This window comes from Phoca vitulina, unplaced genomic scaffold (assembly GCF_004348235.1).
Source record: "Phoca vitulina isolate PV1807 unplaced genomic scaffold, GSC_HSeal_1.0 scaffold4, whole genome shotgun sequence".
Lineage (NCBI taxonomy): Eukaryota > Metazoa > Chordata > Mammalia > Carnivora > Phocidae > Phoca > Phoca vitulina.
In genome coordinates this window covers 8,492,541-8,508,564 of record NW_022589707.1, presented here as the reverse complement: position 1 = coordinate 8,508,564, position 16,024 = coordinate 8,492,541, and the positions used below count along the sequence as shown (strand labels likewise).

At 41.4% G+C, this 16,024-nt stretch overlaps 1 protein-coding gene across 1 annotated transcript in view; it reads right to left on the bottom strand.

Annotated features, from left to right (window-relative positions):
• ATP6V0A4 (ATPase H+ transporting V0 subunit a4) overlaps window positions 1-16,024 on the bottom strand; it is a 51,464-nt gene that overhangs the window by 10,508 nt on the left and 24,932 nt on the right. Inside the window, exons 14-16 of the mRNA XM_032401161.1 lie at window positions 13,796-13,914; window positions 11,973-12,189; window positions 9,867-9,968 (exon numbers count right to left, since the gene is read on the bottom strand). Of these exons, the coding sequence (XP_032257052.1) occupies window positions 9,867-9,968; window positions 11,973-12,189; window positions 13,796-13,914 (438 nt within the window). The remainder of the gene's footprint in view (window positions 1-9,866; window positions 9,969-11,972; window positions 12,190-13,795; window positions 13,915-16,024) is intronic.

The following is a 16,024-nucleotide window of genomic DNA, read 5'->3' as shown; positions in this document are numbered from 1 at the left end:
TGAGTTGGCCCTGCACTGTGGCATGCACCTTCTCCTTCTCCTTTCTGTTCTCATCCCACAGCACGAGGGCCATGTGTGCACACATGTGGACACTCCCGCCACAGTGTCCATGTTCCACCCACACTCCCCAAAAAGAGTTGCCCCATGTCAGGGTCTAGTGGTACCCATGCCACTGTGTGGTTGGCACTTGGTAGGGCCTGGAAATGGACTTGAGTCCATTTGGACAAGAATTCCAGGGTGCCAGGTCCCAAGTGGGGACTCTGGGTAAGCCTTTCCCCTTGGCCCCATAGTTCCTTATCCCATGATGAAGGATATGGCTCGTGTTAACATGACTTTGTCTTCCTGAAATCCTATTTTCTCTCCCCCTTAACTTAAAGAAGAAAATCCCAAACAAGACACAGAAGATAGTTTTTCCATTTCAATCCCTAATTTCCAGCCTTTCCTGGTCATTATCCTGGAGTTGGTTAAAATGAACATGAATAAGTTTGCAGAAGCATAATACTGGACTTTATAAATCCTAGTGCCCATCTTCTACTAACCATCTCACAATCTTTGAGCTGGGTGCCCAGTGAAATCAAATGTACAACAACTCAATTTTAAATTAGTTACTGACAACTTTCTGAAAACACATGTACCAAAAGACATGCACAAGGATATTTACATCAGTATTATCTGTAATCACTAAAACTAGAGATAAGCCAGGGACTTCGAGGGAAGATGGCAGGGTAGGAGGATCCTAAGCTCACCTTGTCCCTTAGATACTCCTAGATAACACCCATATCCATGCAAAGAACCCAGAAAATGACCCAAAAACTGGCAGAACAGACTCTCCACAGCTAAAGGTAGAGAAGAAGCCACATTAAAAAAAGAAAAAAAAAAACCAAAAAAATGGTAGGAAGGGCAAAGGTGCAGTTAGGAAACAAACTGACGCATGACACTGTCCATGGGAGGGAGGGACACACAGGCTTGGAGAAGGGAGAGGAGTAGATTCCAACCAGGCACCCCAGGTGCAGGGCACCCACACTAGGAGGACAAAGCCCCGTATCATTTGTCTTTGAAAACCAGAGGGGCTTAGCTTTACAAGTTCTTACAATCAATGGGGTTTAACACCTAGAACTGTAAAAATCAGCAGGCTCCACCCTGGGAAAGTTAGAGGGGATAGGAAACTGAGTCCCCACCTTTAAAGAAAGAGCACAACAAGCAGCCCACTGAGATGCAGCATAGAAGCAGCAGTTTGGAGAAAAGGGATATAAGGGAAGGAGATTTACTTACTAATCTCAGAACTAGTACTAGGGTGGCAAGGATCTTTGAGTTCTCCAAGAACAAAAGAGCTGGCCTCGCCATTTCCTTCCCCCAACCCCTAGCCTAGATACACAGTCACCTGCGGGAACCAGTGCAGCCAGCAAACATTCTCCACCCACCTTGCTAACAGTGCCCCCAACCCTACCCTACCCCCCACCATGCTTTTCTGCCAACCACCCCCTCCAACCCACCCTTGGCAAGAGTCCATCCAAAGCAGCACCACAAGCATGGCATTGTGCAAGCAGCGCCCACAGCATTTATCACCATTCCAAAGTGACTCTTGCCCTGGGGAGAAGGGAAGATAACCACACAAACCTGTTCATGAGTGGCCCCAGCAGTAGGCTGGGGGCAGACATCGGGATTGATGGTAGGCCCTGTCCACCAACAAAAGCTTCTCAGGGACAACACAGGGAAAGTGCCCTGCAGTTCAGTGCTACTGCATCTCTGGCAAATGCCTGGTCTGTCCCAACTCGAGCCCAAACTGGCTCATTAACAACACAGGGACCAAACCCTGCCCACAACAGGCAAAGAGTCATTGCAAATGACTAGACTAAAGGCAAACATAGCTCAGCCACAACAGTAGGACACACACAACACACACAGGGGACCTCCCTGAAGACTGATATTCTGGTGAACAGAGGTAAGACCTCTTCTTCATAAGGACACTACTTTCAAGAGCACAAGATGTAGCTGACTTTCCTAACACATAGAAACAGACACAGAGAATTAGAAAAAATGAGGAGACAGAGGGATTTGTCCCAAATGAAACAGTACAAAATCCCAGCAAGAGAGCTAAGTGAAACAGAGATAAGTAGTATGCCTGATAAAGAATTTAAAGTAATGGTCATAAAGATACTCATTGGACTTGAGAAATGAGTGGAGGACCTCAGTGAGACCCTCAGTAAAGAGATAGAAAACATAAAAAAGAACCAATCAGAGATGAAAAACTCAATCACTGAAATTAAAAATACACTAGAGGGAATAAAGCCTAGATTAGAGGAAGTGGAAAAACAGATCAGTGACCTGGGGGACAGAGTAATGGAAAGTAATCAAAGCTGAACAAAAGAAAGAAAAAAGAATAATAAAAAATGAGAATGGATTAAGGGAACTCAACAACACTACTGAGTGTAATAATATTCATATTGCAAGCATCCCAAAAGAAGAAGAAAGAAAAGGAGACAGAAATTTTACTTGAAGAAATAACAGCTGAAAAGTTCCTGAATGTGGAGAAGGAAACAGAAGTCCAGATCCAAAAGGCACAGAGATCCCCCAACATAATCAATCCAAGGAAGCCCACACCAAAATACATAGTAATTAAAGTGGTAGTGATAAAGAGAGAATTTTAAAAGAAGCAAGAGAAAAGAAAACAGTTGCATACGAGGGAAGTCCCATAAGGCTATCAGGGGATCTTTCAGCAGAAACTTCACAGGCCAGAAGAGAGAGGCAAGACATATTCAAAGTTCTGAAAGAAAAAAACTTGCAACCAAAAATACTCTCTCCAGCAAGGCTATCATTCAGAATAGAAAGAGAGATAAAGAGCTTCCCAGACAAACAAAAGCTAAAGGAATTCACTGTCACCAAACCAGCCCTACAAGAAATGTTAAAGGGGACTTTTCAGGTGGAAATGAAAGATCATAAGCAGGAGTAAGAAAAGTAAGAAGCACAAAAGCAGTAAAATTAAAGTACGTCTATAAAAATGAATCAAGGATTCACTAAATAAAAGGATGTAAAATATGACACCACATACCTAAAATGTGAGAAGGGGAGAAGAGTAAGAGTTTAGTGCTTTGAGTATGGGTTCAAACTTAAGTGACCATCAATTTAATATAGACTGCTATATGCAGAAGATGTTATATATAAATGTAATGGGAACCACAAATCAAAAACTGGTAATAAATATGCAAAAAATAAAGATAAAGGAATCCAATTATATCACTTAAGAAAGCCACCAAAAGGTGAGAGAAGAAAGCAAGAGAAGAAAGGAACAGAGAAGAATTACAAAAACAACCACAAAGCAAGGAACAAAATGGCGATAAATACATATCTATCAATAATTACTTTGGATGTAAATGGACTAAATACTCCAATCAAAAGACATAGGATGATGGGATGGATAAAAAGCAAGACCCATCTCTATGCTGCCTACAAGAGACATATTTCAGACCTGAAGCCACATGCAGTTTGAATGGAAAGAGATGGAAAATATTTATCATGCAAATGGAAGTGAAAAGAAAGCCAGGGTAGCAATACTTACATTGGATAAAATGGACTTTAAACAAAGACTATAACAATAAACAAAGAAGGACACTATATAATTATAAAGGGAACAATTCAACAAGAAGATATATGACAATTGTAAATAATATGCACCCAACAGAGAAGCACCCAAATATATAAAGCAGCTATTAACAAACATACAGGAAGTAATCCGTAGTAATACAATAATATTAGGGGACTTTAACACCCCATTTACATCAATGGATAGATCATCCAAACAGAAAACCAACAAGGAAACAGTGGCTTTGAATGACACATTGGACCAGATGAATCAGATATATTCAGAACATTACTTCCTAACACTGCAAAATACACATTCTTTTCAAGTGCACATGGAACATTCTCCAGAGCAGATCACATGTTAGGCCACAAAACAAATCTCAACAAATTCAAAAACACTGAAGTCATAGCATGCATCTTTTCCAACCACAATGCTATAAACCTAGAAATCAACCACAATAAAAAGTCTGGAAAGAACACAAATACATGGAGGTTAATTAACAGCCTACTCAACAATGAATGGGTCAACAAAGAAATCAAAGAGGAAATCAAAAAACATATGGAGACAAAAGAAAATGAAAATACAATGGTCCAAAATCTTTGGGATGCAGCAAAAGCTGTTCTAAGAAGAAAATTTATAGCAATACAGGCCTATTTCAAGAAGCAAGAAAAATCTCAAACAGCCTAATCTTACACTTTAAGGAGCTAGAAAAAGAACAACAAATAAACCCAAAACTAGTACAAGGAAGGAAATAATACAGTTTAGAGCAAAAATAAAACAGAAACTAAAAAAAAAAAAAAAAAAAAAGAACAGATCGATGAAACCAGGAGCTGATTCTTTGAAAAGATCAACAAAATTGATAAGCCATTAGCTTATCAAAAGAGAGAAAGAGAGGGAGAGAACTCACAATCAGAAATGAAAGAGGAGAAATAATAACTAACACGACTGAAATACAAAGGACTATAAGAGAATATTACAACAAATTGGACAACCCAGAAGAAATGAATAAATTCCTAGAAACCTATAACTTCCCAAAACTGAAGCAGGAAGAAATAGAAAACTTGAACAGACTGATTACCAACAAATGATGAAACTGAATCAGTAATCAAAAAACTCCCAATAAATGGAAGTCCAGAACCAGATGGCTTCACAGATGAATTCTACCAAATATTTAAAGACTTAATACCTATTCTTCTCAAACTATTCCAAAAAAAACAGAAGAGAAAGGAAAGCTTTCAAATTCATTCTATGAGGTCAGTACTATCCTGATAAAGACACCACAAAAAAGAGAGAAAACTACACACCATTCTGTCTGATTCATGAACATACATGCAAAAATCTTCAACAAAATACTAGCAAACTGAATCCAACAATACATTTAAAAAATCATTCACCACAATCAAGTGGGATTTACCCTGGAATGCAAGGGTTGTTCTATATTCACAAATCAATCAACATGATATACCATAGCAATAAGAAAAAGGATAAAAACCATATGATCATTTCAATGGATGCAGAAAAAAATATGACAAAGTATAACATCCATTCATGATAAAAAAAAAAACAAACCCACAACAAAGTAGGTTTAGAGAGAACATACCTCAACATAATAAAAGCCCTATATGAAAAACCCACAGTTAACATCATCCTCTATGGTGAAAAACTGACAGCTTTCCCCCAAGATCAGGAACGAGACAAGGATGTCCACTCTCACCACTTTTATTCAACATAATACTGCAAGTCCTAGCCACAGCAATCAGACAACAAAAAGAAATAACAGGCATCCAAATTGGTAAGGAAGAAGTAAAACTTTCACTATTTGCAGATGATATAATACTATATATAGAAAACCTGAAAGACTCCACCAAAAAATTGGTATAACTGATCAATGAATTCAGTAAAGTTGCAGGATACAAAATCAATGTACAGAAATCTGTTGCATTTCTTTTTTTTTTTTTAAAGATTTTATTTACTTATTTGAGAGAGAGAATGAGAGACAGAGAGCACGAGAGGGAAGAGAGTCAGAGGGAGAAGCAGACCCCCCGCTGAGCAGGGAGCCCGACGCAGGACTCGATCCCAAGACTCCAGGATCATAACCTGAGCTGAAGGCAGTCGCTTAACCAACTGAGCCACCCAGGCGCCCTCTGTTGCATTTCTATACACTAAAAATGAAGTAGCAGAAAGAGAAATTAAGAAAACAATCCCATTTACTATTGCACCAAAAAGAATTAAATACCTAGGAATAAACTTAACCAAGGAGGTGAAAGACCTGTATTTCTGAAAATTACAAAACACTGATGAAAGAAATTGAAGATGACACACACAAAAATGGAGATATTCCATGCTCATGGATTGGGAGAACAAATACTGTTAAAATGTCCATACTACCCAAAGCAATTTGCAGATTTAATGCAATCCCTATCAAAATACCAACAGCATTTTTCACAGAGCTAGAATAAGCAATCCTAAAATTTGTATGGAACCACAAAAGACCCAAAAGATTGCCAAAGCAATCTTGAAAAAGAAGAACAAAACCGGAGATATCACAATCCCAGATTTCAAGATTTACTACAAAGCTGTAGCGATCAAAACAGTGTGGTACTGGCACAAAGAGACACATAGATCAGTGGTACAAAACAGAGAGCCAGGAAATAAATCCACAATTATATGGTCAACTAATCTTTAACAAAGGAAGCAAGGACATGCAATGGGAAAAAAAGTCTCTTCAGCAAATGGTGTTGCGAAAACTGGACAGCAGCGTGCAAAAGAATGAAACTGGACCACTTTTTTATACCACACACAAAAATAAAACTGAGAATGGATTAAACACCTAAATGTGAGACCTGAAACCATAAAAATCCTAGAAGAAAGCACAGGCAGTAACTTCTCTGACATCATTCATAACAGCATTTTTCTAGATATGTCTCCTGAGGCAAGGGTAACAAAAGCAAAAATAAACTATTGGGACTACATCAAAATAAAAAACTTTTGCACAGCAAAGGAAGATCCCCAAATAGCCATAGCAATCTTGAAAAAGAAGAACAAAACTGGAGGTATCACAATTCCAGATTTCAAGTTATATTACAAACCTGTGGTAATCTAAACAGTATGGTACCGGCACAAAAACAGACACATAGATCCATGGAACAGAATAGAGAGCCCAGAAATAAACCCATGATTATATGGTCAATTAATCTTTGACAAAGGAAGCAAGGATATGCAATGGGAAAAAAACAGTCTCTTCACCAAATGGTGTTGGGAAAACTAGACAGCTACATGCAAAAGAATGAAACTAGACCACTTACTCACACCATACACAAAAATAAACTCAGAATGGATTAAAGACCTAAATGTGGAACTGAAACCGTAAAAATCCTAGAAGAGAACACAGGCAGTAAGGTCTCTGGCATCAACCATAGCAACATTTTTCTAGGCATGTCTTCTAAGGCAAGGAAAACAAAAGCAAAAATAAATTGCTGGGACTACATCAAAATAAAAAGGTTTTGCACAGCAAAGGAAACAATCAACAAAACTAAAAGACAACCTACTGAGTGAGAGAAGATATTTGCAAATGACATATCCGGTAAGGGGTTAGTATCCAAAATATATAAAAACTTACACAACTCAACACCAGAAGAACAAATAATCCAATTAAAATATTGGCAGAAGACACAAATAGATATTTCTCCAAAGAAAACACACAGTTGGCTAGCAGACACATGAAAAGATGCTCAACATCACTCACCATCAGGGAAATGCAAATCAAAACCACAATGAGCTATATATATCCTCATACCTGACAGAATGGCTAAAATCAAAAACACAAGAAACAACAAGTGTTGGAGAGGATGTAGAGGAAAAAGAAACCTTGTGTAGTATGGGTGGGAATGCAAACTGGGGCAGCCACTGTGGAAAAGAGTATGGAAGCTCCTCAAAAAAATAGAAATAGAAGTACCATATGATCCAGTAATTCCACCACTGGGTATTTACCCGAAGAATATGAAAACACTAATTTGAAAAGATATATGTACCCCTAAGCTTATTGCAGCATTACTGACAACAAATTATAGAAGCAACCTGCCCATCAACAGATGAATGAAAAAAAGAGGAGGTGATATGTGTGTGTGTGTGTGTGTGTGTGTGTGTGTATTAGAATATTACTCAGCCATAAAAAAAGAATGAAATCTTGCCATTTTCAATGACATGGGTGATCTAGAGGATATAATGCTAAGCGAGATAAGTCCATCAGAGAAAGACAAATACCATATGACTTAACTCATGTGGAATTTAAGAAACAAAACAAATGAACAAAGAAAAAAAAGAGACAAAAAAACAGACTCTTAAGTACAGAAAACAAACTGGTGGTTACCAGAGAAGAGGTGAGTGGGGGGATGGGTAGAATAGGTGAAAGGGATTAAGAGTATTCTTACTGTGATGAACATCAGGTATTATATAGAATTGTTGAATCACTACATTGTATATCTGAAATTAATGTAACACTATATATGTTAACTATACTGGTATTTTAGACATAATAAAAAAATTTTAATTAAAAACAAAATAAACGAAGATATAATAAAACTGGAAACAAGCCAAATAACTATCAATATACAAATGGATAAATAAACTGTGGTATATTCATACACAGTAATACTATATAGCAATTCTACACACACGCATCTTCACACACACCTCTGGAATATGACACTGGATGAAGGAAGCCAGATCCAAAAGACGGCGTACTCTATGATCCCCCTTACATAGCATTTAAGAATAAATGAAACTAGGGCACCTGGGTGGCCCAAATAATGCCGTTATGCAATCATCTCTTGGATGGAGGTGGTAGAAATGTTTCTAACATGAAAAAGGACTACCAGGATCCTAATCGGCAGCCTAAAAGACCAACCAACAGCTATGCATTCCAAGGAGAGCCCAAGGAGACAGGCCTCCACGCAGTCTCGGGGAGCTCCTGCTACCCAGAGTCGTTTTAGGGGGTGTCATCCAAGACGGCAGCCTAAGAAAACCTCCTCTGACTTCCTTCCCTATTATATAAGTCATCGTGGAGGAAAGCGAGAAATCAACCACGTTGAGATCAGCAACTATTTACACTTTTTGTGGAGCAAAGAGCGAGGCAAGCTATTATTTTAGAGTCTGGGGAGTCAGGCGAGCCAGCGGCTCACTTACGGACTTAGGCGTAAGCGCACTTGACTTCACGGACAGGCTGTTTCAGAAAAGAGTGGTATCTATGTCGGCAAACAGCTATCTGCCGCCTTCCTTTGAAACACTTGGTCACCTCCAGACAACCTTCCACCTCACCCGCCCTTTATCATCTGGGCCTCTCACCAATTAGCCAAACAATAAACAAGTATTCTTTGCTTTGTCTTTTTTTAAATTCATCTCCCACTTGAATTTATTTACCAGACAGGCTTCCTAACTAGTCAAGGCTGACCAGACACAACAGAAGAGAAGCCGGTGATGTAGGGAAAGGGCGCCACCTAGGGACGAACCTCCGGAACTCCAGTCTCATCTCCAGGTCCCTGACTCAGCCAAGTCAATATCCCACAGATTTTAGAAAAGAATGAATTTATCTGAAAATATCTACAGCCACTTAAAACATATGTGATCTCAGCACATTCCACTTACTCTTTTGCACTGATGTAGATAGAGAGAGCAGAGACTGATAATCTCAAGCAGCGCTCATGTGGATTTCTAGATTCTGACGTGCCCTGGGAGGTCAATCTTCCCAAATCCTATTTGATTTAGACTGATAGTAAACTCTTCTTCATTCCCTGAATAAATGCGAGGCTCAGGAGCAGTTCACACAAAAGGAGGAAATGGGCTGAAATGGGTGTTTGGCAATAGGGAAAAATCACAAATAAACGGAATCTGGCTTATTTGTATTTCTTTACTCCTGCACTAGCACACTGTAACATAATACAGTGAAAGCTCACAACTGTAAAATCTGATAAAAACAGCTTTCAATATTCACCAACAAACTCAAACTATAGTAAAATACTTTTACTTTCAACTAATAACACAACCATGTTCAGACTCGTAAGTCATTAGCTACCAGCAGACTTGGTGCACACACAGAGATGCACACACATACCCTGAGCAAAGTTTGCAAAACATAAGATTTAAATGTGCTTGCCCTATTTAATAGAGCATTGTCCTGGAAATAAGAAGGCCCCCAAAGCCCAGCATTCTGTTGAAAGCCCAGACTTCTATGTTCAAGGAACCCACACTCTTACCCACAGTGAGTGAATGGAAATGAATAGGCACTTACCAGGGATTTTCGATGATTGGCTCTAAGAATAAACGGCTTAATCAGAAGCATCCACGGGACAGAAATCAAAGCCATAATAACAAAGAAACTTTGGACTTCTTGCTGTGAGGTCAAAATCGTAAGATCCCATCACTTCAAGGTGATCACACAGCATAACTTACATGATAAAAATTATAAATATGGATCATTTTAGTTGTACTTTATTTTGAGAGATCTAAAGCATGTCAATGTATCCATTCGCCTTTACATCTTGGAGTATTCCCACTGCAGTCCAGTGGTGCCCAGCCTCAATCCAGAGTGGGCACTGGAAACTCACTATCTTATTCCTTACTCTTCGAGTACCCCCTTGCTATCCTCCCACCCCATATGTGAACAAGAAGTACTCACAAGGCACATAATAAGGGCCACGTTATTTATCCCTTGTCCCATGGGAATAGTTAGCCCCTGGCCCTGCATGAAAAGTGTGGCAGGCCCCATGACTTCACTGGTCACTCCCTAGTAGCCAAAACCCCTTGGGTCACTTTAAGTGACAAAGATGATCTCAATTAGCAATTGTATATTCCCAGGACTAGATAATTATCTGTGCTCTGTTGCTCTCTTTCAAAAAGAAAAAAAACTTCCTCTCAAAAAGAAAAAAAAAGCTTCCTCATGCTCTTGCTGTGGGTGAGTCACCCGCCGGGCTCTGGGGTAGCCATGTTGGACTCTCCCTGGCTGTCTCCCTCATAGCTCCCTCTGGGCTGAGGCAGCCATGGTCTTGATGCTTCTGCTGAAACCCAGAATTTGTCCCACCTCATCATCCTGCTACACATTTCCTTTCATGTCCTCATGCCTCCACCTCTTATTATAAAACCCCTAGTCACCAACTTGGAGGAGTGACTCAGAGCTGCTGGGTCAAAGAACCAGGAAGCCCGGGGAGGCTTAGTCGGAGCTACTAAAAGGCATGGACACTGGGTGCTCGAGGGCGGAAAAGAAAAATGTTTCTTAGACCTTCACTTTTCTTCTACTGTTCTGGCCAAGCTCTCAGTGAATGCCAGGGGACGATTTTTATGCCAGTCGTAACAAGATTCACCCTGCTAACAGTGGGGACATCCTATCCCCTCAGTCTTCTACCCTCCTCCCCTCTGAAATGCTCAGAAGAGGGAAGGGAGCCTCAGAAACACACACCACGCTTGCCAGTTCTAGTTTCCTGCGCTACCTCATCGCCATTTGTCCATCTTTATGCAAGGTTTTCCACCTCACGATGTACACAGCAACCAGAGATTTATATTTATCTGTTGCTCTTCTTCTTTGATATTCAAACATGGTACCACGATGGCCATGGCAGTGTTGGGAAGGGGCTGGGTTATCAACTTACATCGTCTCTTCCAGCTGCATGACCCCAAAATGAGGCTATGGAAACTTCAAACTGTGTCAGGATAATGCATCTTCATACCAGGGCACAGGGAAACCAGCCAACTCCCAATAAGGGTTTTGAAGGGGGGAAAAAAGCTGGAAAAGCCATTCACTGTGCAAAGTTCAGTGCATATTCCAAACCAGGTGAGGACTTTAGTCTCTATGAAAGGAGTTAGTGCATGAAATAGTTGGTCTGAGTCCTTTGCCTAAAAGAGAAGACTTGTTTGGGAAATCCAAGTGAACTTTCATTCGAACGCTGGCACTGAGTAAATGAACCTTCCAAATATGTTCATTTAGTGCTCATGGTCTAGGGGTTGTTCGTATACCATTCACGGAGGTATAACAAAAATATTACAACAGTAAAGTGGGCTACCTCAAAAGAGCTTTCAGAGGTATAGGTCTTCTCTGATTATTATCTTAGATCTGAATTATCTTTATTTTTCATAAAAAATGCCCCGCCACAGGGCATTTTCTCTTCTAATTTTGTTGCTCCTATAGGAGGTGAACACAGCTAGGACTCAAGCGCATGAGGCCACGAGCAGCCACAAGAGGGGCACAGCACGTCTTTGATGAGGACATCCAGGTGTCAACAACCTTGAGTGGGTGCTAAGATGGCTCAGTCTTGCAAATAACTATTCTCTGCAATGCTCAAGAGTGTGAGAGAGATGTGACGTTATCAAGTGCATAAAAGAAGAAAAAAACCGCCATCAATACCTGATGTTTGTACAGGGGTGCATTGGAAGGGTCGTCATAGTTAAACAGAAACATGTTGATGAAGTGGATGAGGATGCTAGGGGCATGCTGGGACACATGGACATCAAAGTGGCACCATTTGAAAATGATCATGAAAACCAAGTATCCAAAGAGACACAGGATAAAAATCATCTCAGGAATAAATTGCAGAATGATGTTGAGAGTTCTTCTGAAGTATCTGGGGGTGGGAAACACACACATGAAAGACAGAACACTGAGTGAATATCAGGAACTAATTATTCTCCCCAAAGCACAAAATGTTCATTTTTCGCACACTGCATCTACTCCCTTAGCAAGCAGCAATTATGCAGGGATGGGAAAAGGAGAAAGGAAAGATTCAAGAGAACCAGGGTCTGGAAGGTAGTGTCCAAAGCAAAGGGCAGGTCTGCAGGGAGAGCTGGTGGTTTGACCTGCACACCTAGCTCATACCAACACACCCAAGGGCACAAAGATATAGAAGGGCGACTAGGAAGCTTTTTCTCCTAAGACAGGGGTAGGAAAGCTAAGGCTTATGGGCCAAACTGAGCCCATTCCACAAGTTGAAAATGATTTTTACATTTCTAAATGGTTGACCAAAAAACTCAAAAGAACAATAGTTTATGATATGTGAAAATTATATGTAATTCAAATTTCAGTGTTCATTAATAAAGTTTTATTAGAATACAGACCCACTCATCCGTTGACAGATTGTCCATGGCAGCTTTTATGCCCCAACGCCAGGCCTGAGTAGTTGTGACAGAGACCATCTGGCCTCCAGAGCCCAAAATATTTACTCTGTGGCTCTTTACAGAAAGAGTTTGCCAACTCCCGCTCTAAGATATAGAGAGGGTCCCACAAGGCTAAGTTGGGGGCCCCCAAGTTAAAATGTCAGAAAGGGCCCCCACTCCCTTTGCTAATTGCAAGAGTTATCTGAGGGAAAAGGGAGATCTCACGATAAAACAGGATCCCTGGATCATTGAGGCCGGCCTGAAACACAATGAAACCAATGATAGACTGCTCCAGAAAATACTTTCCGGGATTCTCTCTCATTTAATTCTCGTGGCCCTTCCAGGGAGGCAGCAGTACCAGGGTCACTGTCACTAATTGTCACTAGTTGACCCGCTAACTATATCTGATTTTTCGAATAGATCTGCACTTGTATGAGCTTTCAGGTCGGGGGCACCACGGGGCTGGCTCCGGCCAATGGGAACAGAAGTGGTGTGGGTCGCTTCCGGGGGGAAGCTTAAGAGTCCGTGTTTTCCACGTTGCACATTCCACATTCCACTTTCCATGTTTTCATACATTGCTGCCTTTAGAAAAATAGGTTTGAGAAGTTTTCCGAGATGCAGCTTGATACAAGGAAAGGAAAGATAAGACACGAACAGCCCAAGTGAGAGGCTGCTGACATCAAAAGGAATTGAGAATCTGAGGGCACGTGGGCCCCAATGTACTTACGTCTCCATTTGCCCACTGGTGGGAGCTTCTCCTGGATATGGCAGTGACCGAGGCCTTTCAGGTCAGGGGACCCAAGGTGCTATGGGCTTGCCAGTCTGTTTCTGAACCCTCAAATATTTCTGAGGTGAAAGGAACACTCCTACTTGAGTGACCCAGCTCAGGAGAAAGAGAGGTCCCACTTCTACCAAACCAGCCTGTCCTGGCTCAAGCCAAGAGACACGGCAAAGCACTCCCCGTAGGAAGAAGGAAACTCTTGCACAAAGGGACACGGGGCCACATGGGCGGCTCTGTCCCTGCTCCTCAACAACAGGGTCAGACCAACGGGCAGCAAGTTAATCATGAAAACTTACATGTGATTGAAAAGGCTGAGAATAACACCAAAAACCATCTGGACAATTCCCAGGATGACCGACATCTTCATTTTGTAGGAGTTCAAGAATGTTAGTTTGTTTGAAGCCAAGTTCCAAATCTGGATGGGAAACATGACAAGAAAGGCATGAGACCAGAGTCTAGAAGTTTTATCGGGGGCAACAGCAGGACTTCTCCTGAGGAAGTCACTGTAGGGACCACATTTTCAAATTTCGATCCCGTTCAATGCATGCATTCTAGGCTCAGGAAAGGAAAAGGAAGAAACCCCTTATCAATGTAACTCTAATGACAAATGTGTCAGAACCATCAGTGCCATCAGTAAATATCAAGTGGCCAGAAGAAAGAAAATCCTACGTGATTTTTCCTCCTCAGGGAAAAGACATTCTGAAACATTGTGGAGAGCTTTCAAACTTGCCTCAGTTCCACTTCTTAGTGGTAGAGATTTCTGGCCCATGAATGTATCCAATCCCTTCTTGATAATACCACCTTTTACTGTGATTTCTATAGTGCTTCACATTACAAAGAATTTTCCTGGGTCCATCTCTAGAAACCACTCTTGTAGCCAATATTTATTAGCACTAGGGCCAGACATGGTCCCTGCCTTCTCCATGGTCCCTGGTTTAAACAGAGCTGCCAGGCTTGCAAAGGGAGGGACACGTGTCCCTGCCCTCCTAACAAGACTGACACACAGAGCAAGCACTCAGAGGGGCTAGGGGGCTGGTCAGGGTCCCACGCTAGCTAATGGTCCCATGGTCTCCACTCCCACTCCTATGTAAATGGTTCAAGTCTTTGCTCTGACCTCCAACCCCTCCTCAACTTTAGACACATCCCCAAACTGCCTGCTGGATATGTGTAAGGGTTTGCTATACCGCATCTCAAAGGTAACAGACCCACAAGGGTCGTCTCATTTTCCCTCCTAAAACGACTTCCTCCTCCAAACTACTTTGCTTCTGTTAAGGGCTCAAAGCACCCCCTGCACAGAGTCTCAAGGCAAAGGTAACTTGCCCCCACCCCACGCACACATACAGGCAGGAACCACATCTCACTGATTCTCTCTTTAAAATGTCCTAAGAAGCTACGAGTTGGCCAACCACTAAGAAGGCTGCTAGGAAGGTGGGCAAAGGGTCTCCAGTAACAGGTGTCCAGACACCAGGAGCATCTTCTCTACCTCCCCCATCTGCCTGGCATTTCAACAACACCAGGCTTGTCCTCCACCCTCTGCTTTTCCCTTTGCCTGCCTGCTTGGCCAGTCCCTACAGGATCATTCAACATGGTTAGGACAGGTTTACCAGCACACTGTAGACCCAGCCAAATCTGATAAACTAAAAATTAAGTACCAGGCACATACTAAGCTCTTTAAATGTACTATCTCATTTAATTCTAACAAAAACCCTATGATATAAATATTCCCATTTTACACATAAGAGAATTTTATCTCTATCTCGGGGAGATTGAGTTCTTTACACACCGAGGAAGAAATAATACCATGGCATATGGGGTACTGATCCTATTTATGTATCAGACTCTCTTCTGGATGTTTTATGCATAAAAATCACTTACTCTTCTGAGCAACGCAATGAGTTAGGGCTGTTGTCATATCCATTTTGTAGAGACACAGAGGTGTTAACTTGATCAAAACCACATAGCAAGGAAACAGAAAAGGCAAGATTTATACACAGGCTGTCTGATCCAAGAGCATAGGCTTTTAAACATTTTGTTATGTTCATTTATTACAAAATATCTACAAACACTTTTAGAAAGACCTCTCAGCTCTGACAGCCAAATATTTTTGTGATTTGATTCGCAAAAAGATGTTGCATGCGTCAATAAATGCATCTGTGGAAATTTACATTATGTTAAAAATCCAGCCCTTCATTAATAGAAGTAAGTGCTGGGCGCCTGGGTGGCTCAGTCCGTTGAGTAACCAACTCCTGGTTTCGGCTCAGGGCATGATCTCGGGGTCATGAGATCGAACCCCAGGTTGGGCTCCACGATCAGCGGGAAGTCGGCTTGAGTTTCTCTCCCTCTGCCCCTCCCCCTGCTCACACATGCGCACTCTCTTTCTAAAATGAAAAAATAAATCTTTGGGCACCTGGGTGGCTCAGTCGGTTAAGCGTCTGCCTTCAGCTGAGGTCATGATCCCAGAGTCCTGGGATCAAGTCCCGAGTCAGGTTCCCTGCTTGGCCAGGAGTCTGATTCTCCCTCTCCCT